General features: G+C 43.1%; 1 protein-coding gene across 1 annotated transcript in view; it reads right to left on the bottom strand.

Annotated features, from left to right (window-relative positions):
* The window catches only part of TGFB1I1 (transforming growth factor beta 1 induced transcript 1), a 63,929-nt gene that overhangs the window by 11,188 nt on the left and 26,194 nt on the right, over window positions 1-26,547 (bottom strand). Inside the window, exons 6-10 of the mRNA XM_040441881.1 lie at window positions 6,613-6,676; window positions 5,417-5,495; window positions 4,433-4,777; window positions 2,686-2,859; window positions 2,261-2,342 (exon numbers count right to left, since the gene is read on the bottom strand). Coding sequence (XP_040297815.1) covers window positions 2,261-2,342; window positions 2,686-2,859; window positions 4,433-4,777; window positions 5,417-5,495; window positions 6,613-6,676 — 744 coding nt within the window. The remainder of the gene's footprint in view (window positions 1-2,260; window positions 2,343-2,685; window positions 2,860-4,432; window positions 4,778-5,416; window positions 5,496-6,612; window positions 6,677-26,547) is intronic.

The raw sequence follows: 26,547 nt of genomic DNA, 5'->3' as shown, positions 1-26,547 counted from the left end.
ATCCTGTCACCTGGAATCATACTTGATCTTTGATTATCACCTACACTCACCTAAAGAATTATTAGGACCACCATACTAATACGGTGTTGGACCCCCTTTTGCCTTCAGAACTGCCTTAATTCTACGTGGCATTGATTCCACAAGGTGCTAATAGCATTCTTTAGAAATGTTGGCCCATATTGATAGGATAGCATCTTGCAGTTGATGGAGATTTGAGGGATGCACATCCAGGGCACGAAGCTCCCGTTCCACCACATCCCAAAGATGCTCTATTGGGTTGAGATCTGGTGACTGTGGGGCCATTTTAGTACAGTGAACTCATTGTCATGTTCAAGAAACCAATTTGAAATGATTCGAGCTTTGTGACATGGTGCATTATCCTGCTGGAAGTAGCCATCAGAGGATGGATACATGTTCTCATTCTGTCTACCCCAAATTCGGACTCCACCATTTGAATGTCTCAACAGAAATCGAGACTCATCAGACCAGGCAACATTTTTCCAGTCTTCAACAGTCCAATTTTGGTGAGCTCGTGCAAATTGTAGCCTCTTTTTCTTATTTGTAGTGGAGATGAGTGGTACCCGGTGGGGTCTTCTGCTGTTGTAGCCCATCCACCTCAAGGTTGTGCGTGTTGTGGCTTCACAAATGCTTTGCTGCAGACCTCGGTTGTAACGAGTGGTTATTTCAGTCAACGTTGCTCTTCTATCAGCTTGAATCAGTCGGCCCATTCTCCTCAGACCTCTAGCATCCACAAGGCATTTTCGCCCACAGGACTGCCGCATACTGGATGTTTTTCCCTTTTCACACCATTCTTTATAAACCCTAGAAATGGTTGTGCGTGAAAATCCCAGTAACTGAGCAGATTGTGAAATACTCCGACCGGCCCGTCTGGCACCAACAACCATGCCACGCTCAAAATTGCTTAAATCACCTTTCTTTCCCATTCTGACATTCAGTTTGGAGTTCAGGAGATTGTCTTGACCAGGACCACCCCCCTAAATGCATCGAAGCAACTGCCATGTGATTGGTTGACTAGAGAATTGCATCAATGAGAAATAGAACAGGTGTTCCTAATAATTCTTTAGGTGAGTGTATATTGTTACATAATGAACCAATAACACGTGTGTATATGGTGTACTGGGAAAAGGTGCCATTGGGCGGATGCTGAATAGACATCCACCTTTTCACCTGATTTTTGGAGTGCTGACTCTTTTTCCATACTTGTATATATATCTAATGAAACAATTGTTGGCATTCTCTTGATGAGCTTCAAGAGGTAGTCCCCTGAAATGGTCTTCACTTCACAGGTGTGCCCTGTCAGGTTTAATAAGTGGGATTTCTTGCCTTATAAATGGGGTTGGGACCATCAGTTGCGTTGAGGAGAAGTCAGGTGGATACACAGCTGATAGTCCTACTGAATAGACTGTTAGAATTTGTATTATGGCAAGAAAAAAGCAGTTAAGTAAAGAAAAACGAGTGGCCATCATTACTTTAAGACATTAAGGTCAGTCAGTCAGCCGAAAAATTGGGAAAACTTTGAAAGTAAGGGCTATTTGACCATGAAGGAAAGTGATGGGGTGCTGCGCCAGATGACCTGGCCTCCACAGTCACCGGACCAGAACCCAATCGAGATGGTTTGGGGTGAGCTGGACCACAGAGTGAAGGCAAAAGGGCCAACAAGTGCTAAGCATCTCTGGGAACTCCTTCAAGACTGTTGGAAGACCATTTCAGGGGACTACCTCTTGAAGCTCATCAAGACAATGCCAAGAGTGTGCAAAGCAGTAATCAAAGCAAAAGGTGGCTACTTTGAAGAACCTAGAATATGACATATTTTCTGTTGTTTCACACTTGTTTGTTATGTATATAATTCCACATGTGTTAATTCATAGTTTTGATGCCTTCATAGTCATGAAAATAAAGAAAACTCTTTGAATGAGAAGGTGTGTCCAAACTTTTGGTCTGTACTGTACGTGACCTCGTCTACATTATGTGCCCATATGGTGGATCTCGCCCCGCTGTAATCAGGCATGTACACTAGCAGAAAGCCAGCAGCAGCAGTACCACAGAGGATGGAGCAGGCTGCGGTATATGGTGGCAGGTGAGACACAGCAACTCTCTATAATTTTATGTGGAAGGTGCTGTATTTCATATATTTGGTAGTGCACAGAACTGTCACGCCTAATAATAAATGCATGCTGAAATGATCGTCATGTTATTGCGCTAGGTAGATTGGCCAGTCAGAATCCCGCTTCAGTTTTACCTTCTTCCCCAATTGGTTTTCTGCATATTTTGCAGCAGAAATGCTCGGGATGCCAGGTCCGGCCAAGAGCAGTCACTAAATTCTGTAAAGCAAATGTAAAAACAATCAGCGTCTTGTGGATTCTATGGAATATCTCAGCTAGAGGAAGAATTAAAGTAACCATAGAGTGTTCACAAAAAAATGACAGAGAATAAAGAGCTGTCGAGTCGCAGGGCAATGACCAAGTGGAAAAACACCAAAAACACTAATGTGAATAAAAGCGCTATAGACAGGAGGTTGAAAACAGAAGCACATATCATCCACAACACCGGATCATCAGAGGAACGTCTACACAGAGATAATAAAGAGGCAAAAGTCCAACAAAAGGACAGGAAAGGGAAGAAGACGACAGGTATCGAGCTGCTTATGGCTACATGAGACGTTACCTGTAAGATGGGGAGGTCACACAATGCACAGCGTGGGGCATACAGCGAAAAATAATCTCTTTCACAATATGGACGTCCATCTTTCTCAAAGAAATTTGTAGTTCCGATAAGTACCTTACAGTGTGCACAAACAAAGTGTTCAGGGTGCCATGTGTGTCCTAATGCAGTCACCACCTGAGAAGGAAAAACATGGCTATAACTTCCCTGTAAAACCACAGGACAGCGGCGCTATCAGTATGACACCGAAAACTTCCACACATTGTCAAGAAGATTTCTGTGGGGAATTGGATGTCTGTTTAGTGATCTTTTACTACTTCTGCCACCATAACCCCAAACATGTCATCCACCGTTCCCTCCTGACAATGCTGACCACAGGGCCTCACTTACCATGCCATCAGGTAATGTCCTACCACAGAATAAGCTGGATGGAGCCATCACCATATGAAGGCCCTCCATTGTGACGTTAAAACAGGTCACAAATTTGCTGGCGCAGACAGACAAGCGAGTTTGAGAGCTGCATCTACAAGCTGTCCTCTCCACTATCCTCAGTAATGTCTACCCAGGTAGTTCACACAAAATCCCAAGTTCATCTGCCCATCTATGCTGGATGCGAAAGCCAGCCAATGAAAGTCTAGTGGATGATCTCCTAGCGACATCAGTTCTATCAGACCATACAGAATAAACATCCTGACAGGATTTCCTAATGAGCAGGTGATGACAACACGTCCACATTGCAGTCTACCAGTGGCCAGGACTAGATGGACCAGGTGGCCTCTTCTGCCGCCAATCCTCCCTGTTTCTGTGTCACAGAGGTTCCTCCTGTTCCCTGAGCCGGCCTCATCCAAGGTAAATGGATGTCTCAGTATGACAGGCCATGTACCTGATGTCTAGTAATGCACATGTGTATTCTGTGGTCTGCAAATTGCAGATAGGTAAAATTTGGATGCGGTCCGTGTTGCAACCGCATTTTTAATGGACCCATTGACTTCAATAGGCCCATGGTCAACATTTTGGGGCCAGGTATAGGACAGAACAGAAATATGGGTCACCAGTGTGCTTTCCGTAACTGTATCTTCATTTCTTGCAAAATGTGGACCATGGACCCAATTAATTCAAAGGGTCAGCAAAAAAATGTGGATGGCACTTGAAGCGTTTTCGTATTTTGCAGAACCGCAATTTGCAGACCACAAAATGGATACGGTCGTGTTGATGAGGCCTAATACTGTGACTGAAGACACAAGAATAAGAAGTAGGTTCCAGCGTGGCATTTTGTGATGTGCTTGTTGGGCACCGTTTAGACAGGTGATATACGCAGCTGTGTTAATGCAGGGAGGCCTTAGCAGTGTGGTCTGTGTGGCACACAACCTGGACATCTGAACCAGCCAGAAAAGGGGCGAACCTGAGCGTGTGGCCTGTGTGCAGCAAAATCTGTATGTTTTCAAAACCATGATCACATTCTGCAGCTTTTCCACTACATAGAGTAATGAGCCTGAAGCAGTTTTGAAATAGACGGCAGGCTCATAGTCCCACATTCAATTTTTCACCTATAGATGAAAATCCATAAGAAAAAAGAAAATTTTGCTATATCTGAACATGGCCTTATGGTCTTCAAGCCTGGCTCTGTGACTGTATAGGGTGACTGTAAATGTTATAAGGAAATGGCTATCTTCAGAGGTTTGTATCAACTGTATTCGAGATTTGGGCTTCAATTCCCCGAAAACCCCAAGTGCACAGCACAAAGCCTTACCTGTCCAGCTATGGGGCGCTGGCAGCTTTCACACAGGCCTTTGGAGAGTGTTTCTATCCCTTGTTGTTTCAGACCAGACTGGAGTTTCACCATCATGGAGTCCAGGTCACTTTTACTATCAGGTTCCGTACACTTGGGGTGAGACGTTTCTTCGTGAAGTCTCTTCTCTGCCACAGAAACTTCCTGTCCGGATCTGGACGAAGGAGAACTTTTCAGCTCTGGATCTCCAGGGTTTGCAGATGTCTCATGGCTTTTGGGAGGTGAATACACGGCTTCTCCAGTGCCAGAACCCACACATGAGCCCCCAGGTATGTACGTTTCAGGCTGCTGCTGTGCCAGAGACAACTGCAAGAAGAGCAAAAAACACTATGAAAAATGCTATTTAATCTCAAAATACTCACAATGTCCTCTACCTCTTTTTCTTTAATCGTGTACATATTTCCAGGAATATGACGCCCATGATACTGAGACCTTGTGGCACTAGGAACTGACTGTGCTCTATGTGCTTAAATCATAAAATCAAGATGTTGGGAATGTCCCATTCACTTCCAAGGTCAAAGATGGATCTATTGGGGCAGGAATCCAGCTGTTCTGAAACTACAGCTTCCAGAATCCTCCTTTCACTTCAATGGGAGTTACAAGAATAGCAGAGTACGTGTGCATGCTGGGAGTTTCCGGAGCTAGGGCACAAGTATCACAGTCTGAAACACTATGCAGCCCCTAACCCAGACCGGACTTCCTTACATGAGGTCACAGAGTAGTGGCCATGGCTGAAGAATAAAAAAATGCATTTATTGTGCAAGTCACATTAATGGCAAAGGATAAGGATGAGACTTTCTGTAGAGAAGGCGGCCATCTCCCTGACACTCCATGTGACATAAGAGACAATGTGCTGAGCTCCGTCATCAGAGAATCCAGGATGGTGGAGTGATCATCATGGAGGGGTTAAGGTTACAAGCTGAGAGGAAAAAATACAATTCTGACCGTGTTTTGTTTGTGAAAGTCTGAAAGCGACGCCATCAGTCTGTCCAGCTCCCGCGTGGCGGAGGACGCCGACAAAGCCCTAAAAAGATGGAAACAGAATAGATGACGTCTTTGCCCCTAATTATGCTACGGGTGCTGCAATAATCTACAAGCTGACTCGGACTCTGAGCATTTGGCCATCAATGTGGGTAACTAGAAAGTCTAGCATCTGGGCACGAACATATGTCCTAGGGCTGTAACACTGAAGAATCTGGGTGTACTGGTAGATCACAGCACAATGTCAGTAAGCTGCCTCTAAGGCCAGCACAAATCCTGGTGCCAGGGGCGGATTGACCATAGACCTTACAGGGAAATTTCCCAGTGGGCCGATGCCCAGGGGGCCGCCTGGGCCCTCCTCACAGCCGGCCAGTGGAAGTTTTTGGGGATGTATTTGGTGCTGCTGGCAGTATTTTGTCATGGACTGTGGTATTTGGCTCTGATGGGTTGATATAATGTGCCACAATATGGTATTGATGGCTCTGCCTTCCATCAGTTTGGACCCAACTACAAAATGGGGCCACTTTTGGTATTTTTTCCAGGGCCACTCTGTTCCAGGTCCGCCCCAGCCTGGTGCAGTCTCATCTGGAATGAACCAGGTCATGGAAAGTACACCCTGGAATGGGATAAAATGGGTTGAACTTGATGGACTTATGTCTTTTTTCAACCATATTAACTATGTAAAGAGCAACTAAAATGATAAGGGGCTGAAGGGTCTCCAAAAAAAGATGAAAAGAATGAGAAGAGGCGTCTAAGGGGGACATGAGAACTCCATATAAATACAGTGTATATACGGTAAGGGGCCTATACAAAAAATTTGGCAAAAAGCTATCCTGCCTAGAACACAGAGCTGGTGGTCTCTGAATGCTGGTGTGGGGGCAGCTAATTAGATCTTGATAAATCTCCCCCTTAATGTCTGTCGGGTGCACAAATTGGGGCAGAATGCACCATAACAGAAGCATTGGCTTCTAACTCCATTTTCCTTAAACAATGTGAGATACAGCAGCGTGTAAATGGGAGTCCAACCCTGGAGAATCTGCGTCAGGTGCACACCCTGTGAACACCGTCTGATACTACAGTAGAAATAATCCTGTATTCTGCAGTTCTCTGGTTTGGGGCAAGGATTTGCCAGGTCCTCCAGAAGCCAGATTATCCCTCACCTTCGTTCATCTGGTATTTCAGATGCATTTTTCTCTCTTGGTGGAAACTGGGACATGATCTCATCTAAGAAAGGTGAGAAAAAAAGGAAACAGGAGATCCGTGAGCAGATGTACATAGTAAGAACTTGATATATTCCGGCAAAAACAGATCCTTACATTCCTGATAGTAAAAAATAGAAAAGGCATAAAGAGCAGCGGAGAGCCTGGTGCGGATGGAGGAAGTCAGGACATGTAGACCTTCATTGGCAGAAATCTCTTTCCCCTTCTAGATGATCAGACTATTGATGAGGCGAAGCTATCTTCACAAAATAGTGAGCGTCCTTTACTAACCGCCCTGATGGCGACAATGCACGTGGTGAGATGTAATGAGGAGACAGACGCGGACATACACACCAGATGTGTTTCAGGGGAACGATTTCTCAGAGCGCACTTTAGAGGGGATAAGGACTGGGAACCTTGGATTCATTTGCCAGATCCTTTCATTTATGGAGGGATAAGCCGCTGCCAGAGGAGCGTGATAGCAGCCTCCCCTCTCCTATTAATGATGTGTATGGAAGGATTGGGACACCCAAATGAGCGTTCAGCTGACAACTCTCTAATGTGAATAATTCAGCTTATTGGGGTTTAATATTGATGGTCTATCCTCAAAATACGTCATCAATATCTGATAAGAGAGGATCCGTCTCCCTGCTGACCATGGTGCTAGGTTCACACGGCCTAGGTTAAGTAAATGGGCCTAGGATGCGCCACCAAACCACGTCACTATACGATGGACAGCACTAAGCTTGCTGGGAGCTGAATCCCCACCAATCAGATATCGATGACCTACCCTGAGGCTAGACCATCAATGATCAGGAAAAGGGTTAGACAAATGAAAAATGGTGGCTCTCATATAACTAAGCCATCATCAGGTACAGCAAGAGAAATCTTAAAGGTGTATTCCTAGACCCCTAGAAGCCCCGCGATGCAAAAAAAAAACAACAAAAAAAAACTATACAAATTTGGTATTGCCATAATCGGATCTACTTGTAGAATAAAGTTATCATATCAAATACACCACATGGAGAACCCCATAAAAAAATAAAAACCACTTCCTAAATAAAATGAAATAAAAAGTGATCGAAAAGTCGTTTGTACCCAAAAATCATGCCCATAAAAATTGCAGCCAGTCCCGCAAAAAAATTAGCCCTCACACATCTCAGTCAACCAAAAAAATTCAAGTTATGGTCCTAAAACTCTTTCAGCAAATTCCATGCAGATGCTGCTCCTTCCCTTTTGAACTCTGTCATCTGCCCTTACAGCAGTTTACAGCCACATATGGTGCGTTCCTGAATTCAGGAGAAAATGGTCAACAAATTGTGGGGTGCATTTGCTCCTGTTACCACTTGTGAAAATGAAAAATTTGGGGCTAAAGCAACATTTTCAAGTAAAAATGTAATTTTTATCTTCACAGCCTAGTGCTTCTAAAATCTACGTTTCCCAAATACCAGTCCAGCAAAATCTGCTCTCCAAAAACAATTTGGCGCTCCTTCCCTTCTGAGCCCTGTGGTGTGCCTATGTAGAGGTTTACAATCACATATGGGTGATTTCTGTAAACTGCAGAATCAGTATAATAAATATTGAATATAGAAAATATTGAATATAGAAAAATATGGATTAAAATGGAAAATCTGCACAAAAAAAAAATCACAATTTTACATTTCACCTTCATTCTGCTTCAATTCCTGTGGAACATCTAAAGGGTTAACAAAGTTTGTAAAATCAGTTTTGAATAATTTGAGGGGTGTATTTTATAAAATAGGGCCATTTATGGAGGGTTTCTGCTGTGTAAGACCCACAAAGTGACTTCAGAACTGATTTGGTCCTTAAAAAGTCAGTTTTGAAAATTTTATAGAAAATTAGAAAAATTGCTTTTAAAATTCTAAACCTAACGTCCTAAAATAATAAAATGGCATTTACAAAACGATTACAAAACGATTCCAACATAAAGTTGACGTATGGGGAGAGTTAATTAATAACTATTTTATGAGGTCTCAATCTTGGTCTTTAAAGGGGTTTTTCAAGATATTTTTATTGATGACCTATCCTCAGGATTAGAGATGGCCTTGCAGTTCGCCCGGCGGTCGTTTCGTGGCGAACTTTGTTCATTCGCGTTTCGCCGAACGGGCGAACATATGGCGATGTCCGCCGGCGCCATATTCTTTTACATTGTGAAGAACTTTGACCCATGACACATCCATCAGGTGGTACAGGACAGCCAACTGAGACATTTCAGCACATGGACATACCCCCTACCTTATAAATAAACCCGATCTGGCCGCCATTTTATATTCAGTCTTTTGCCAGTGTAGGGAGAGGTTGTTGTGTGCAGCAGGGACAGACTGTTAGGGACTAACCCTAACCCATAATCACTTTTTCTTTTATGTCAGGTGAATGCCTAATTTTTGGGACCTGTACTCCCGTGGCGTAAAATAACATTTTTCTAGGCTCCAACAGGACACATTTCAGAGAATTACCTTTTAAGACGCATAAAAATGTCCCTTGATTAAGATACATATTTTGCTTGGGAATTTTTGCCACTGATCCCCCTCTGGAATATCACTGTCCATGTTGTGGGACTATTCGTGCACTTCTTGTACCGTAAGTATTTGGCGGTTGCAAATATGAGCTGAAGGTTTTTCAGGTTCCCCTGCCATTAAAGTGAATGGGGCCCGCCGCGAACTTGCTGTTCGCTAACATTTGATCGCATTCGCAAACCGTCCCGGCCAATGTTCGTCCATCACTACTCAGGATAGGTCATCAATACCAGAACTGTGGGGGTCCCACACCGGGCACCCTGCTGATCAGCTGGTTGAAGAGAAGGTGAGCACTGCCTTCTCTTCACTGTTTACCTGCTCGCATCGGTGAACAGTATAACTACAAGAAGTCGTCCATTCACTTCAATGGGACGGCTCGTTCCTAATTAAGTGACCGCTACAGGGCCGTCCACAGAAGTGACCGCTACAGAGCCGTCCACAGAAGTGACAACTACAGGGCCATCCATAGAAGTGACCATTACAGAGCTGTCCATAGAAGGGACCACTACAGAGCCGTCCATAGAAGTGACCGCTACAGAGCCGTCCATAGAAGTGACCGCTACAGAGCCGTCCACAGAAGTGACTGCTACAGAGCCGTCCACAGAAGTGACTGCTACAGAGCTATCCATACAAGAGACCACTACAGAACCGTCCATAAAAGCGACCACTACAGAGCCATCCACAGAAGTGACCGCTACAGAGCTGTCCATACACGTGACCACTACAGAGCTGTCCATAGAAGTGACCACTACAGAGCCGTCCACAGAAGTGACCACTACAGAGCCGTCCATAGAAGTGACCGCTACAGAGCCGTCCATAGAAGTGACTACTACAGAGCCGTCCACAGAAGTGACCGCTACAGAGCCGTCCACAGAAGTGACAACTACAGGGCCATCCATAGAAGTGACCATTACAGAGCCGTCCATAGAAGTGACTACTACAGAACCGTCCATAGAAGTGACCGCTACAGAGCCGTCCATAGAAGTGACCGCTACAGAGCCGTCCACAGAAGTGACCGCTACAGAGCCGTCCATAGAAGTGACCACTACAGAGCCGTCCATAGAAGTGACCACTACAGAGCCGTCCATAGAAGTGACCACTACAGAGCCATCCATAGAAGTGACCGCTACAGAACCGTCCACAGAAGTGACCGCTACAGAGCCGTCCACAGAAGTGACTGCTACAGAGCTGTCCATAGAAGAGACAACTACAGAGCCGTCCATAGAAGTGACCACTACAGAGCCGTCCATAGAAGTGACCACTACAGAGCCGTCCATTGAAGGGACCACTACAGAGCCGTCCATAGAAGGGACCACTACAGAGCCGTCCATAGAAGTGACCGCTACAGAGCCGTCCATAGAAGTGACCGCTACAGAGCCGTCCACAGAAGTGACTGCTACAGAGCTATCCATACAAGAGACCACTACAGAACCGTCCATAAAAGCGACCACTACAGAGCCATCCACAGAAGTGACCGCTACAGAGCTGTCCATACACGTGACCACTACAGAGCTGTCCATAGAAGTGAACACTACAGAGCCGTCCATAGAAGTGACCGCTACAGAGCCGTCCATAGAAGTGACTGCTACAGAGCTGTCCATAGAAGAGACCACTACAGAGCCGTCCATAGAAGAGACCACTACAGAGCTGTCCATACACGTGACCACTACAGAGCTGTCCATAGAAGTGACCACTACAGAGCCGTCCACAGAAGTGACCACTACAGAGCCATCCATACACGTGACCACTACAGAGCTGTCCATAGAAGTGAACACTACAGAGCCGTCCATAGAAGTGACCGCTACAGAGCCGTCCATAGAAGTGACTGCTACAGAGCTGTCCATAGAAGAGACCACTACAGAGCCGTCCATAGAAGAGACCACTACAGAGCCATCCACAGATGTGACCGCTACAGAGCCATCCACAGAAGTGACTACTACAGAGCCGTCCATAGAAGTGACCACTACAGAGCCGTCCATAGAAGAGACCACTACAGAGCCATCCACAGATGTGACCGCTACAGAGCCATCCACAGAAGTGACTACTACAGAGCCGTCCATAGAAGTGACCACTACAGAGCTGTCCATAGAAGTGACCACTACAGAGCTCTCCATAGAAGTGACCACTACAGAGCCGTCCATAGAAGAGACCACTACAGAGCCATCCACAGATGTGACCGCTACAGAGCCATCCACAGAAGTGACTACTACAGAGCCGTCCATAGAAGTGACCACTACAGAGCTGTCCATAGAAGTGACCGCTACAGAGCCGTCCCTAGAAGGGTCCACTACAGAGCCGTCCATAGAAGTGACTACTACAGAGCCGTCCACAGAAGTGACTGCTACAGAGCTGTCCATAGAAGAGACCACTACAGAGCCGTCCATAGAAGTGACCACTACAGAGCCATCCATAGAAGTGACCACTACAGAGCCGTTCATAGAAGTGACCACTACAGAGCCGTCCATAGAAGTGTCCACTACAGAGCCATCCATAGAAGTGACTACTACAGAGCCGTCCATAGAAGTGACCACTACAGAGCCGTCCATAGAAGTGACTACTACAGAGCCGTCCACAGAAGTGACTGCTACAGAGCTGTCCATAGAAGAGACCACTACAGAGCCGTCCATAGAAGTGACCACTACAGAGCCTTCCATAGAAGTGACTACAACAGAGCCATCCATAGAAGTGACCACTACAGAGCCATCCATAGAAGTGACTACTACAGAGCCGTCTATAGAAGTGACCGCTACAGAGCCGTCCATAGAAGTGACCGCTACAGAGCCGTCCATAGAAGTGACCGCTACAGAGCCGTCCATAGAAGTGACCGCTACAGAGCCGTCCACAGAAGTGACCACTACAGAGCCGTCCATAGAAGTGACCACTACAGAGCCGTCCATAGAAGTGACCACTACAGAGCTCTCCATAGAAGTGACCACTACAGAGCCGTCCATACAAGTGACCACTACAGAGCCGTTGATAGAAGTGACCACTACAGAGCCGTCCATAGAAGTGACCACTACAGAGCCGTCCATAGAAGGGACCACTACAGAGCCTTCCATAGAAGTGACTACAACAGAGCCATCCATAGAAGTGACCACTACAGAGCCATCCATAGAAGTGACTACTACAGAGCCGTCTATAGAAGTGACCGCTACAGAGCCGTCCATAGAAGTGACCGCTACAGAGCCGTCCATAGAAGTGACCGCTACAGAGCCGTCCATAGAAGTGACCGCTACAGAGCCGTCCACAGAAGTGACCACTACAGAGCCGTCCATAGAAGTGACCACTACAGAGCCGTCCATAGAAGTGACCACTACAGAGCTCTCCATAGAAGTGACCACTACAGAGCCGTCCATACAAGTGACCACTACAGAGCCGTTGATAGAAGTGACCACTACAGAGCCGTCCATAGAAGTGACCACTACAGAGCCGTCCATAGAAGGGACCACTTCAGAGCCATCCATAGAAGTGACTACTACAGAGCCGTCCACAGAAGTGACCACTACAGAGCCGTCCATAGAAGTGACTACTACAGAGCCATCCATAGAAGTGACTACTACAGAGCCGTCCATAGAAGTGACCACTACAGAGCCGTCCATAGAAGTGACCACTACAGAACCCTCCATAGAAGTGACCACTACAGAGCCGTCCATAGAAGTGACCGCTACAGAGCCGTCCATAGAAGTGACCACTACAGAGCCGTCCATAGAAGTGACCGCTACAGAACCCTCCATAGAAGTGACCACTACAGAGCCGTCCATAGAAGTGACCGCTACAGAGCCGTCCACAGAAGTGACCTCTACAGAGCCGTCCATAGAAGGGACCACTACAGAGCCGTCCATAGAAGTGACTACTACAGAGCCGTCCATAGAAGTGACCGCTACAGAGCCGTCCACAGAAGTGACCACTACAGAGCCGTCCATAGAGGTGACCACTACAGAGCCATCCATAGAAGTGACCACTACAGAGCCGTCCACAGAAGTGACCACTACAGAGCCGTCCATAGAAGTAACCATTACAGAGCCATCCATAGAAGTGACTACTAGAAACCCGTCCATAGAAGTGACCACTACAGAGCTTTCCATAGAAGGGACCACTACAGAGCCATCCATAGAAGTGACCACTACAGAGCCATCCATAGAAGTGACCACTACAGAGCCGTTCATAGAAGTGACCACTACAGAGCAGTCCATAGAAGTGACCACTACAGAGCCATCCATAGAAGTGACTACTACAGAGCCGTCCATAGAAGTGACCACTACAGAGCCGTTTATAGAAGTGACCACTACAGAACCCTCCATAGAAGTGACCACTAAAGAGCCGTCCATAGAAGTGACCACTACAGAGCCGTCCACAGAAGTGACCACTACAGAGCCGTCCATAGAAGTGACCACTACAGAGCCATCCATAGAAGTGACTACTACAAACCCGTCCATAGAAGTGACCACTACAGAGCCGTCCATAGAAGTGACTACTACAGAGCCGTCCACAGAAGTGACCACTACAGAGCCATCCATAGAAGTGACTACTACAGAGCCGTCCATAGAAGTGACCGCTACAGAGCCGTCCATAGAAGTGACCACTACAGAGCCATCCACAGAAGTGACCACTACAGAGCCGTCCATAGAAGTGACCACTACAGAGCCATCCATAGAAGTGACCGCTACAGAGCCGTCCACAGAAGTGACTACTACAGAGCCGTCCATAGAAGTGACCACTACAGAGCCGTCCATAGAAGTGACCACTACAGAACCCTCCATAGAAGTGACCACTACAGAGCCGTCCATAGAAGTGACCGCTACAGAGCCGTCCACAGAAGTGACCACTACAGAGCCGTCCACAGAAGTGACCACTACAGAGCCGTCCATAGAGGTGACCACTACAGAGCCATCCATAGAAGTGACCACTACAGAGCCGTCCACAGAAGTGACCACTACAGAGCCATCCATAGAAGGGACCACTACAGAGCCGTCCACAGAAGTGACCACTACAGAGCCATCCATAGAAGTGACCACTACAGAGCCGTCCACAGAAGTGACCACTACAGAGCCATCCATAGAAGTGACCACTACAGAGCCGTCCACAGAAGTGACCACTACAGAGCCATCCATAGAAGTGACCACTACAGAGCCGTCCACAGAAGTGACCACTACAGAGCCATCCATAGAAGTGACTACTAGAAACCCGTCCATAGAAGTGACCACTACAGAGCCATCCATAGAAGTGACCACTACAGAGCCGTTCATAGAAGTGACCACTACAGAGCCGTCCATAGAAGTGTCCACTACAGAGCCATCCATAGAAGTGACTACTACAGAGCCGTCCATAGAAGTGACCACTACAGAGCCGTCCACAGAAGTGACCACTACAGAGCCGTCCATAGAAGTGACCACTACAGAGCTGTCCATAGAAGTGACCACTACAGAGCCGTCCATAGAAGTGACCACTACAGAACCCTCCATAGAAGTGACCACTACAGAGCCGTTCATAGAAGTGACCACTACAGAGCCGTCCATAGAAGTGTCCACTACAGAGCCATCCATAGAAGTGACTACTACAGAGCCGTCAATAGAAGTGACCACTACAGAGCCGTTTATAGAAGTGACCACTACAGAACCCTCCATAGAAGTGACCACTACAGAGCCGTCCACAGAAGTGACCACTACAGAGCCGTCCATAGAAGTGACCACTACAGAGCCATCCATAGAAGTGACTACTACAAACCCGTCCATAGAAGTGACCACTACAGAGCCGTCCATAGAAGTGACTACTACAGAGCCGTCCACAGAAGTGACCACTACAGAGCCGTCCATAGAAGTGACTACTACAGAGCCATCCATAGAAGTGACTACTACAGAGCCGTCCATAGAAGTGACCACTACAGAGCCGTCCACAGAAGTGACCACTACAGAGCCGTCCATAGAAGTGACCACTACAGAGCCATCCATAGAAGTGACCGCTACAGAGCCGTCCACAGAAGTAACCGCTACAGAGCCATCCATAGAAGTGACTACTACAGAGCCGTCCATAGAAGTGACCACTACAGAGCCGTCCACAGAAGTGACCACTACAGAGCCGTCCATAGAAGTGACTACTACAGAGCCATCCATAGAAGTGACTACTACAGAGCCGTCCATAGAAGTGACCACTACAGAGCCGTCCACAGAAGTGACCACTACAGAGCCGTCCATAGAAGTGACCACTACAGAACCCTCCATAGAAGTGACCACTACAGAGCCGTCCATAGAAGTGACTACTACAGAACCCTCCATAGAAGTGACCACTACAGAGCCGTCCATAGAAGTGACCACTACAGAGCCGTCCACAGAAGTGACCACTACAGAGCCGTCCATAGAAGTGACTACTACAGAGCCGTCCATAGAAGTGACCACTACAGAGCCGTCCACAGAAGTGACCACTACAGAGCCGTCCATAGAAGTAACTACTACAGAACCCTCCATAGAAGTGACCACTACAGAGCCGTCCACAGAAGTGACCACTACAGAGCCGTCCACAGAAGTGACCACTACAGAGCCGTCCATAGAAGTGAGTGGGACGGCTTCTTGTAGTTACACTGCTCACCGCTGCGATGTCGATGGCGAGCAGGTAAACAGTGAAGAGAAGGCTGAGCTCCCATGGCGCGTGCTTTCTCTTCAACCAGCTGATCTGATATTGATTACCCATCCTGAGATTAGGTCATCGATAGAAATAACTTGGACAAGTCCATTAATGCATAGAAATTCAAATTTAGAAAAATTTATTATTTCCCTTTTTTTCTGTAAATTGCGGAAATTTTAGAAAATAAAAGTAAAATATATTGCTTGGATAAGTAAAAGCATTTCAAAGTTATTGCCACATAACGTGACGGGCTAGGGTATGTCCTGAAAGGGTTAAGACTAAGATAGTTGTGTCTGCAAACCTGTAATAAAGGCAATATACCGCATTCTAATATACTGCATCATGATACACCGCATCATACTGTACCGCATCCAAATATACTGCATCATAATACACCGCATCATACTATACCGCATCCTAATATACTGCATCGTAATACACCGCATCATACTGTACCGCAGCCTAATATACTGCATCATAATACACCGCATCATACTGTACCGCATTCTAATATACTGCATCATAATACACCGCATCATACTGTACCGCATCCTAATATACTGCATCATAATACACCGCATCATACTGTACCGCAGCCTAATATACTGCATCATAATACACTGCATCATACTGTACCGCATCCTAATATACTGCATCATAATACACCGCATCATACTGTACTGCACCCTAATATACTGCATCATAATACACCACATCATACTGTACCGCATCCTAATATACTGCATCATAATACACCGCATCATACTGTACTGCATCCTAATATACTGCATCATAATACACCACATCATACTGTACCGCATCCTAATATACTGCATCATAATACACCGCATCATACTGTACCGCATCCTAATATACTGCATCATAATACACCGCATCATACTGTACCGCATCCTAATATACTGCAACATAATACACCGCATCATACTGTACCGCATCCTAATATACTGCATCATAATACACTGCATCATAATGTACCACATTCTAATATACTGCATCATAATACACCGCATCATACTGTACCGCATTCTAATATACTGCATTATAATACACTGCATCATACTGTACCACATCCTAATATACTGCATCATAATACACCACATCATACTGTACCGCATCCTAATATACTGCATCATAATACACCACATCATACTGTACCGCATCTTAATATACTGCATCATAATACACCGCATCATACTGTACCGCATCCTAATATACTGCATCATAATACACCGCATCATACTGTACTGCATTCTAATAAACTGCATCATAATACACTGCATCATACTGTACCGCATTCTAATATACTGAATCATAATACACCGCATCATACTGTACCGCATCCTAATATACAGCATCATAATACACCGCATCATACTGTACCGCATCCTAATATACCGCATCATAATACACCGCATCATACTGTACCGCATCCTAATATACTGCATCATAATACACCGCATCATACTGTACCGCATCATACTGTACCGCATTCTAATATACTGCATCATAATACACCGCATCATACTGTACCGCATTCTAATATACTGCATCATAATACACCGCATCATACTGTACCGCATCATAATATACTGCATCATAATACACCGCATCATACTGTACCGCATCATAATACACCGCATCATACTGTACCGCATCCTAATATACTGCATCATAATACACCTCATCATACTGTACCGCATTCTAATATACTGCATTATAATACACTGCATCATACTGTACTGCATTCTAATACACTGCATCATAATACACCGCATTATACTGTACCGCATCCTAACATACTGCATCATAATACACCGCATCATACTGTACCGCATCCTAATATACTGCATCATAATACACCGCATCATACTGTACCGCATCCTAATATACTGCATCATAATACACCACATCATACTGTACCGCATCCTAATATACGGCATCATAATACACCGCATCATACTGTACCGCATCCTAATATACCGCATCATAATACACCGCATCATACTGTACCGCATCCTAATATACTGCATCATAATACACCACATCATACTGTACCGCATCCTAATACACTGCATCATACTGTACCGCATCCTAATATACTGCATCATAATACACCGCATCATACTGTACCGCATCCTAATATACTGCATCATAATACACCGCATCATGCTGTGCCACATCCTAATATACTGCATCATAATACACCGCTTAATACTGTATCACATCCTAATATACTACATCATAATACACCGCATCATACTGTACCGCATCCTAATATACTGCATCATAATACACCGCATCATACTGTACCACATCCTAATATACTGCATCATAATACACCTCATCATACAGTACCGCATTCTAATATACTGCATCATAATACACCGCATCATACTGTACCGCATCCTAATATACTGCATCATAATACACCTCATCATACTGTACCGCATTCTAATATACTGCATCATAATACACCGCATCATACTATACCGCATCCTAATATACTGCATCATAATACACTGCATCATACTGTACTGCATCCTAATATACTGCATCATTACCACGTCATACTGTACTGCATTCTAATATACTGCATCATAATACACCGCATCATACTGTACTGCATCCTAATATACTGCATCATAATACACCACATCATACTATACCGCATTCTAATATACTGCATCATAATACACCACATCATACTATACCGCATCCAAAAATGCTACATCATAATACACTGCATCATACTGTACCGCATCCTAATATACTGCATCATAATACACCGCATCATACTGTACCGCATCCTAATATACTGCATCATAATACACTGCATCATACTGTACCGCATCCTAATATACTGCATCATAATACACCACATCATACTGTACCGCATCCAAAAATACTGCATCATAATACACCGCATCTTACTGTACCGCATCCTAATATACTGCATCATAATACACCGCATCATACTATACCGCATCCTAATAAACTGCATCGTAATACACCGCATCATACTGTACCGCAGCCTAATATACTGCATCATAATACACCGCATCATACTGTACCGCATCCTAATATACTGCATCATAATACACCGCATCATACTGTACCGCAGCCTAATATACTGCATCATAATACACTGATTCATACTGTACCGCATCCTAATATACTGCATCATAATACACCGCATCATACTGTACTGCATCCTAATATACTGCATCATAATACACCACATCATACTGTACCGCATCCTAATATACTGCATCATAATACACCGCATCATACTGTACCGCATCCTAATATACTGCATCATAATACACCGCATCATACTGTACCGCATCCTAATATACTGCAACATAATACACCGCATCATACTGTACCGCATCCTAATATACTGCATCATAATACACTGCATCATACTGTACCACATTCTAATATACTGCATCATAATACACCGCATCATACTGTAAAGCATTCTAATATACTGCATTATAATACACCACATCATACTATACCACATCCTAATATACTGCATCATAATACACCACATCATACTGTACCGCATCCTAATATACTGCATCATAATACACCACATCATACTGTACCGCATCCTAATATACTGCATCATAATACACCGCATCATACTGTACCGCATCCTAATATACTGCATCATAATACACCGCATCATACTGTACTGCATTCTAATAAACTGCATCATAATACACTGCATCATACTGTACCGCATTCTAATATACTGAATCATAATACACCGCATCATACTGTACCGCATCCTAATATACAGCATCATAATACACCGCATCATACTGTACCTCATCCTAATATACTGCATCATAATACACCGCATCATACTGTACCGCATCATACTGTACCGCATTCTAATATACTGCATCATAATACACCGCATCATACTGTACCGCATTCTAATATACTGCATCATAATACACCGCATCATACTGTACCGCATCATAATATACTGCATCATAATACACCGCATCATACTGTACCGCATCATAATACACCGCATCATACTGTACCGCATCCTAATATACTGCATCATAATACACCTCATCATACTGTACCGCATTCTAATATACTGCATCATAATACACTGCATCATACTGTACTGCATTCTAATACACTGCATCATAATACACCGCATTATACTGTACCGCATCCTAACATACTGCATCATAATACACCGCATCATACTGTACCGCATCCTAATATACTGCATCATAATACACCGCATCATACTGTACCGCATCCTAATATACTGCATCATAATACACCACATCATACTGTACCGCATCCTAATATACGGCATCATAATACACCGCATCATACTGTACCGCATCCTAATATACCGCATCATAATACACCGCATCATACTGTACCGCATCCTAATATACTGCATCATAATACACCACATCATACTGTACCGCATCCTAATTCACTGCATCATACTGTACCGCATCCTAATATACTGCATCATAATACACCGCATCATACTGTACCGCATCCTAATATACTGCATCATAATACACCGCATCATGCTGTGCCACATCCTAATATACTGCATCATAATACACCGCTTAATACTGTACCACATCCTAATATACTGCATCATAATACACCGCATCATACTGTACCGCATCCTAATATACTGCATCATAATACACCGCATCATACTGTACCACATCCTAATATACTGCATCATAATACACCTCATCATACAGTACCGCATTCTAATATACTGCATCATAATACACCGCATCATACTGTACCGCATCCTAATATACTGCATCATAATACACCTCATCATACTGTACCGCATTCTAATATACTGCATCATAATACACCGCATCATACTATACCGCATCCTAATATACTGCATCATAATACACTGCATCATACTGTACTGCATCCTAATATACTGCATCATTACCACGTCATACTGTACTGCATTCTAATATACTGCATCATAATACACCGCATCATACTGTACTGCATCCTAATATACTGCATCATAATACACCACATCATACTATACCGCATTCTAATATACTGCATCATAATACACCACATCATACTATACCGCATCCAAAAATGCTACATCATAATACACTGCATCATACTGTACCGCATCCTAATATACTGCATCATAATACACCGCATCATACTGTACCGCATCCTAATATACTGCATCATAATACACTGCATCATACTGTACCGCATCCTAATATACTGCATCATAATACACCACATCATACTGTACCGCATCCAAAAATACTGCATCATAATACACCGCATCTTACTGTACCGCATCCTAATATACTGCATCATAATACACCACATCATACTGTACCGCATCCTAATATACTGCATCATAATACACCGCATCATACTGTACCGCATTCTAATATACTGCATCATAATACACTACATCATACTGTACCGCATTCTAATATACTGCATCATAATACACCGCATCATACTGTACCGCATCCTAATATACTGCATCATAATACACCACATCATACTATAACCATCCTAATATACTGCATCATAATACACTGCATCCTACTGTACCGCATCCTAATATACTGCATCATAATACATCGCATCATACTGTACCGCATCCTAATATACTGCGTCATAATACACCACATCATACTATACCGCATCCTAATATACTGCATCATAATACACCGCATCATACTGTACCACATCCTTATATACTGCATCATAATACACCACATCATACTGTACCGCATCCTAATATACTGCATCATAATACACTGCATCATACTGTACCACATCCTTATATACTGCATCATAATACACCACATCATACTGTACCGCATCCTAATATACTGCATCATAATACACCGCATCATACTGTACCACATCCTTATATACTGCATCATAATACACCACATCATACTGTACCGCATCCTAATATACTGCATCATAATACACCACATCATACTGTACCGCATTCTAATATACTGCATCATAATACACTGCATCATACTGTACCGCATCCTAATATACTGCATCATAATACACCACATCATACTATACCGCATCCAAAAATGCTACATCATAATACACTGCATCATACTGTACCGCATCCTAATATACTGCATCATAATACACCGCATCATACTGTACCGCATCCTAATATACTGCATCATAATACACTGCATCATACTGTACCGCATCCTAATATACTGCATCATAATACACCACATCATACTGTACCGCATCCAAAAATACTGCATCATAATACACCGCATCTTACTGTACCGCATCCTAATATACTGCATCATAATACACCACATCATACTGTACCGCATCCTAATATACTGCATCATAATACACCGCATCATACTGTACCGCATTCTAATATACTGCATCATAATACACCGCATCATACTGTACCGCATCCTAATATACTGCATCATAATACACCTCATCATACTGTACCGCATTCTAATATACTGCATCATAATACACCGCATCATACTGTACCGCATCCTAATATACTGCATCATAATACACCACATCATACTATAACCATCCTAATATACTGCATCATAATACACTGCATCCTACTGTACCGCATCCTAATATACTGCATCATAATACATCGCATCATACTGTACCGCATCCTAATATACTGCATCATAATACACCACATCATACTATACCGCATCCTAATATACTGCATCATAATACACCGCATCATACTGTACCACATCCTAATATACTGCATCATAATACACCACATCATACTGTACCGCATCCTAATATACTGCATCATAATACACCACATCATACTGTACCGCATTCTAATATACTGCATCATAATACACTGCATCATACTGTACCGCATCCTAATATACTGCATCATAATACACCGCATCATACTGTACCGCATCCTAATATACTGCATCATAATACACCACATCATACTGTACCGCATTCTAATATACTGCATTATAATACACCGCATCATACTGTACCACATCCTAATATACTGCATCATAATACACGGCATCATACTGTACCACATCCTAATATACTGCATCATAATACACCACATCATACTATACCGCATCCTAATATACTGCATCATAATACACGGCATCATACTGTACCACATCCTAATATACTGCATCATAATACACCGCATTATACTGTACCGCATCCTAATATACTGCATCATAATACACCACATTATACTATACCGCATCCTAATATACTGCATCATAATACACCACATTATACTGTACTGCATCCTAATATACTGCATCATAATACACTGCATCATACTGTACCGCATCCTAATATACTGCATCATAATACACCGCATCATACTGTACCGCATTCTAATATACTGCATCATAATACACCACATCATACTATACCGCATCCAAAAATGCTGCATCATAATACACTGCATCATACTGTACCGCATCCTAATATACTGCATCATAATACACCGCATCATACTGTACCGCATCCTAATATACTGCATCATAATACACTGCATCATACTGTACCGCATCCTAATATACTGCATCATAATACACCACATCATACTGTACCGCATCCAAAAATACTGCATCATAATACACCGCATCTTACTGTACCGCATCCTAATATACTGCATCATAATATACCACATCATACTGTACCGCATCCTAATATACTGCATCATAATACACCGCATCATACTGTACCGCATCCTAATATACTGCATCATAATACACCGCATCATACTGTACCGCATTCTAATATACTGCATCATAATACACTACATCATACTGTACCGCATTCTAATATACTGCATCATAATACACCGCATCATACTGTACCGCATCCTAATATACTGCATCATAATACACCACATCATACTATAACCATCCTAATATACTGCATCATAATACACTGCATCCTACTGTACCGCATCCTAATATACTGCATCATAATACACCGCATCATACTGTACCGCATCCTAATATACTGCATCATAATACACCACATCATACTGTACCACATCCTAATATACTGCATCATAATACACCACATCATACTGTACCGCATCCTAATATACTGCATCATAATACACCACATCATACTGTACCGCATCCTAATATACTGCATCATAATACACCACATCATACTGTACCGCATCCTAATATACTGCATTATAATACACCACATCATACTATACCACATCCTAATATACTGCATTATAATACACCTCATCATACTGTACCGCATTCTAATATACTGCATCATAATACACTGCATCATACTGTACCGCATCCTAATATACTGCATCATAATACACTGCATCATACTGTACCGCATCATACTGTACCGCATCCTAATACACCTCATCATACTGTACCGCATCCTAATATACTGCATCATAATACACTGCATCATACTGTACCGCATTCTAATATACTGCATTATAATACACCGCATCATACTGTACCACATCCTAATATACTGCATCATAATACACCTCATCATACTGTACCGCATTCTAATATACTGAATCATAATACACCGCATCATACTTTACCGCATTCTAATATACTGCATCATAATACACCGCATCATACTGTACCGCATCCTAATATACTGCATCATAATACACCACATCATACTATACCGCATCCTAATATACTGCATCATAATACACCACATCATACTGTACTGCATCCTAATATACTGCATCATAATACACCACATCATACTGTACCGCATCCTAATATACTGCATCATAATACACCGCATCATACTGTACCGCATCCTAATATACTGCATCATAATACACCGCATCATACTGTACCGCATCCTAATATACTGCATCATAATACACCGCATCATACTGTACCGCATCCTAATATACTGCATCATAATACACTGCATCATACTGTACCACATTCTAATATACTGCATCATAATACACCGCATCATACTGTACCGCATCCTAATATACTGCATCATACTGTACCGCATTCTAATATACTGCATTATAATACACTGCATCATACTGTACCACATCCTAATATACTGCATCATAATACACCACATCATACTGTACCGCATCCTAATATACTGCATCATAATACACCACATCATACTGTACCGCATCCTAATATACTGCATCATAATACACCGCATCATACTGTACCGCATCCTAATATACTGCATCATAATACACCGCATCATACTGTACCGCATCCTAATACACTGCATCATACTGTACCGCATCCTAATATACTGCATCATAATACACCGCATCATACTGTACCGCATCCTAATATACTGCATCATAATACACCGCATCATGCTGTGCCACATCCTAATATACTGCATCATAATACACCGCTTAATACTGTACCACATCCTAATATACTGCATCATAATACACCGCATCATACTGTACCGCATCCTAATATACTGCATCATAATACACCGCATCATACTGTACCGCATCCTAATATACTGCATCATAATATACCGCATCATACTGTACCGCATCCTAATATATTGCATCATAATACACCGCATCATACTGTACCACATCCTAATATACTGCATCATAATACACCTCATCATACAGTACCGCATTCTAATATACTGCATCATAATACACCGCATCATACTGTACCGCATCCTAATATACTGCATCATAATACACCTCATCATACTGTACCGCATTCTAATATACTGCATCATAATACACCGCATCATACTATACCGCATCCTAATATACTGCATCATAATACACTGCATCATACTGTACTGCATCCTAATATACTGCATCATTACCACGTCATACTGTACTGCATTCTAATATACTGCATCATAATACACCGCATCATACTGTACTGCATCCTAATATACTGCATCATAATACACCACATCATACTATACCGAATCCTAATATACTGCATCATAATACACCGCATTATACTGTACCGCATCCTAATATACTGCATCATAATACACCACATCATACTATACCGCATCCTAATATACTGCATCATAATACACCACATGATACTGTACTGCATCCTAATATACTGCATCATAATACACCGCATCATGCTGTGCCACATCCTAATATACTGCATCATAATACACCGCTTAATACTGTACCACATCCTAATATACTGCATCATAATACACCGCATCATACTGTACCGCATCCTAATATACTGCATCATAATACACCGCATCATACTGTACCGCATCCTAATATACTGCATCATAATACACCGCATCATACTGTACCGCATCCTAATATACTGCATCATAATACACCGCATCATACTGTACCACATCCTAATATACTGCATCATAATACACCTCATCATACAGTACCGCATTCTAATATACTGCATCATAATACACCGCATCATACTGTACCGCATCCTAATATACTGCATCATAATACACCTCATCATACTGTACCGCATTCTAATATACTGCATCATAATACACCGCATCATACTATACCGCATCCTAATATACTGCATCATAATACACTGCATCATACTGTACTGCATCCTAATATACTGCATCATTACCACGTCATACTGTACTGCATTCTAATATACTGCATCATAATACACCGCATCATACTGTACTGCATCCTAATATA

Source organism: Bufo bufo, chromosome 7 (genome assembly GCF_905171765.1).
Source record: "Bufo bufo chromosome 7, aBufBuf1.1, whole genome shotgun sequence".
Taxonomy (NCBI): Eukaryota; Metazoa; Chordata; class Amphibia; order Anura; family Bufonidae; genus Bufo; species Bufo bufo.
This window is presented reverse-complemented; position numbering and strand designations above follow the sequence as displayed.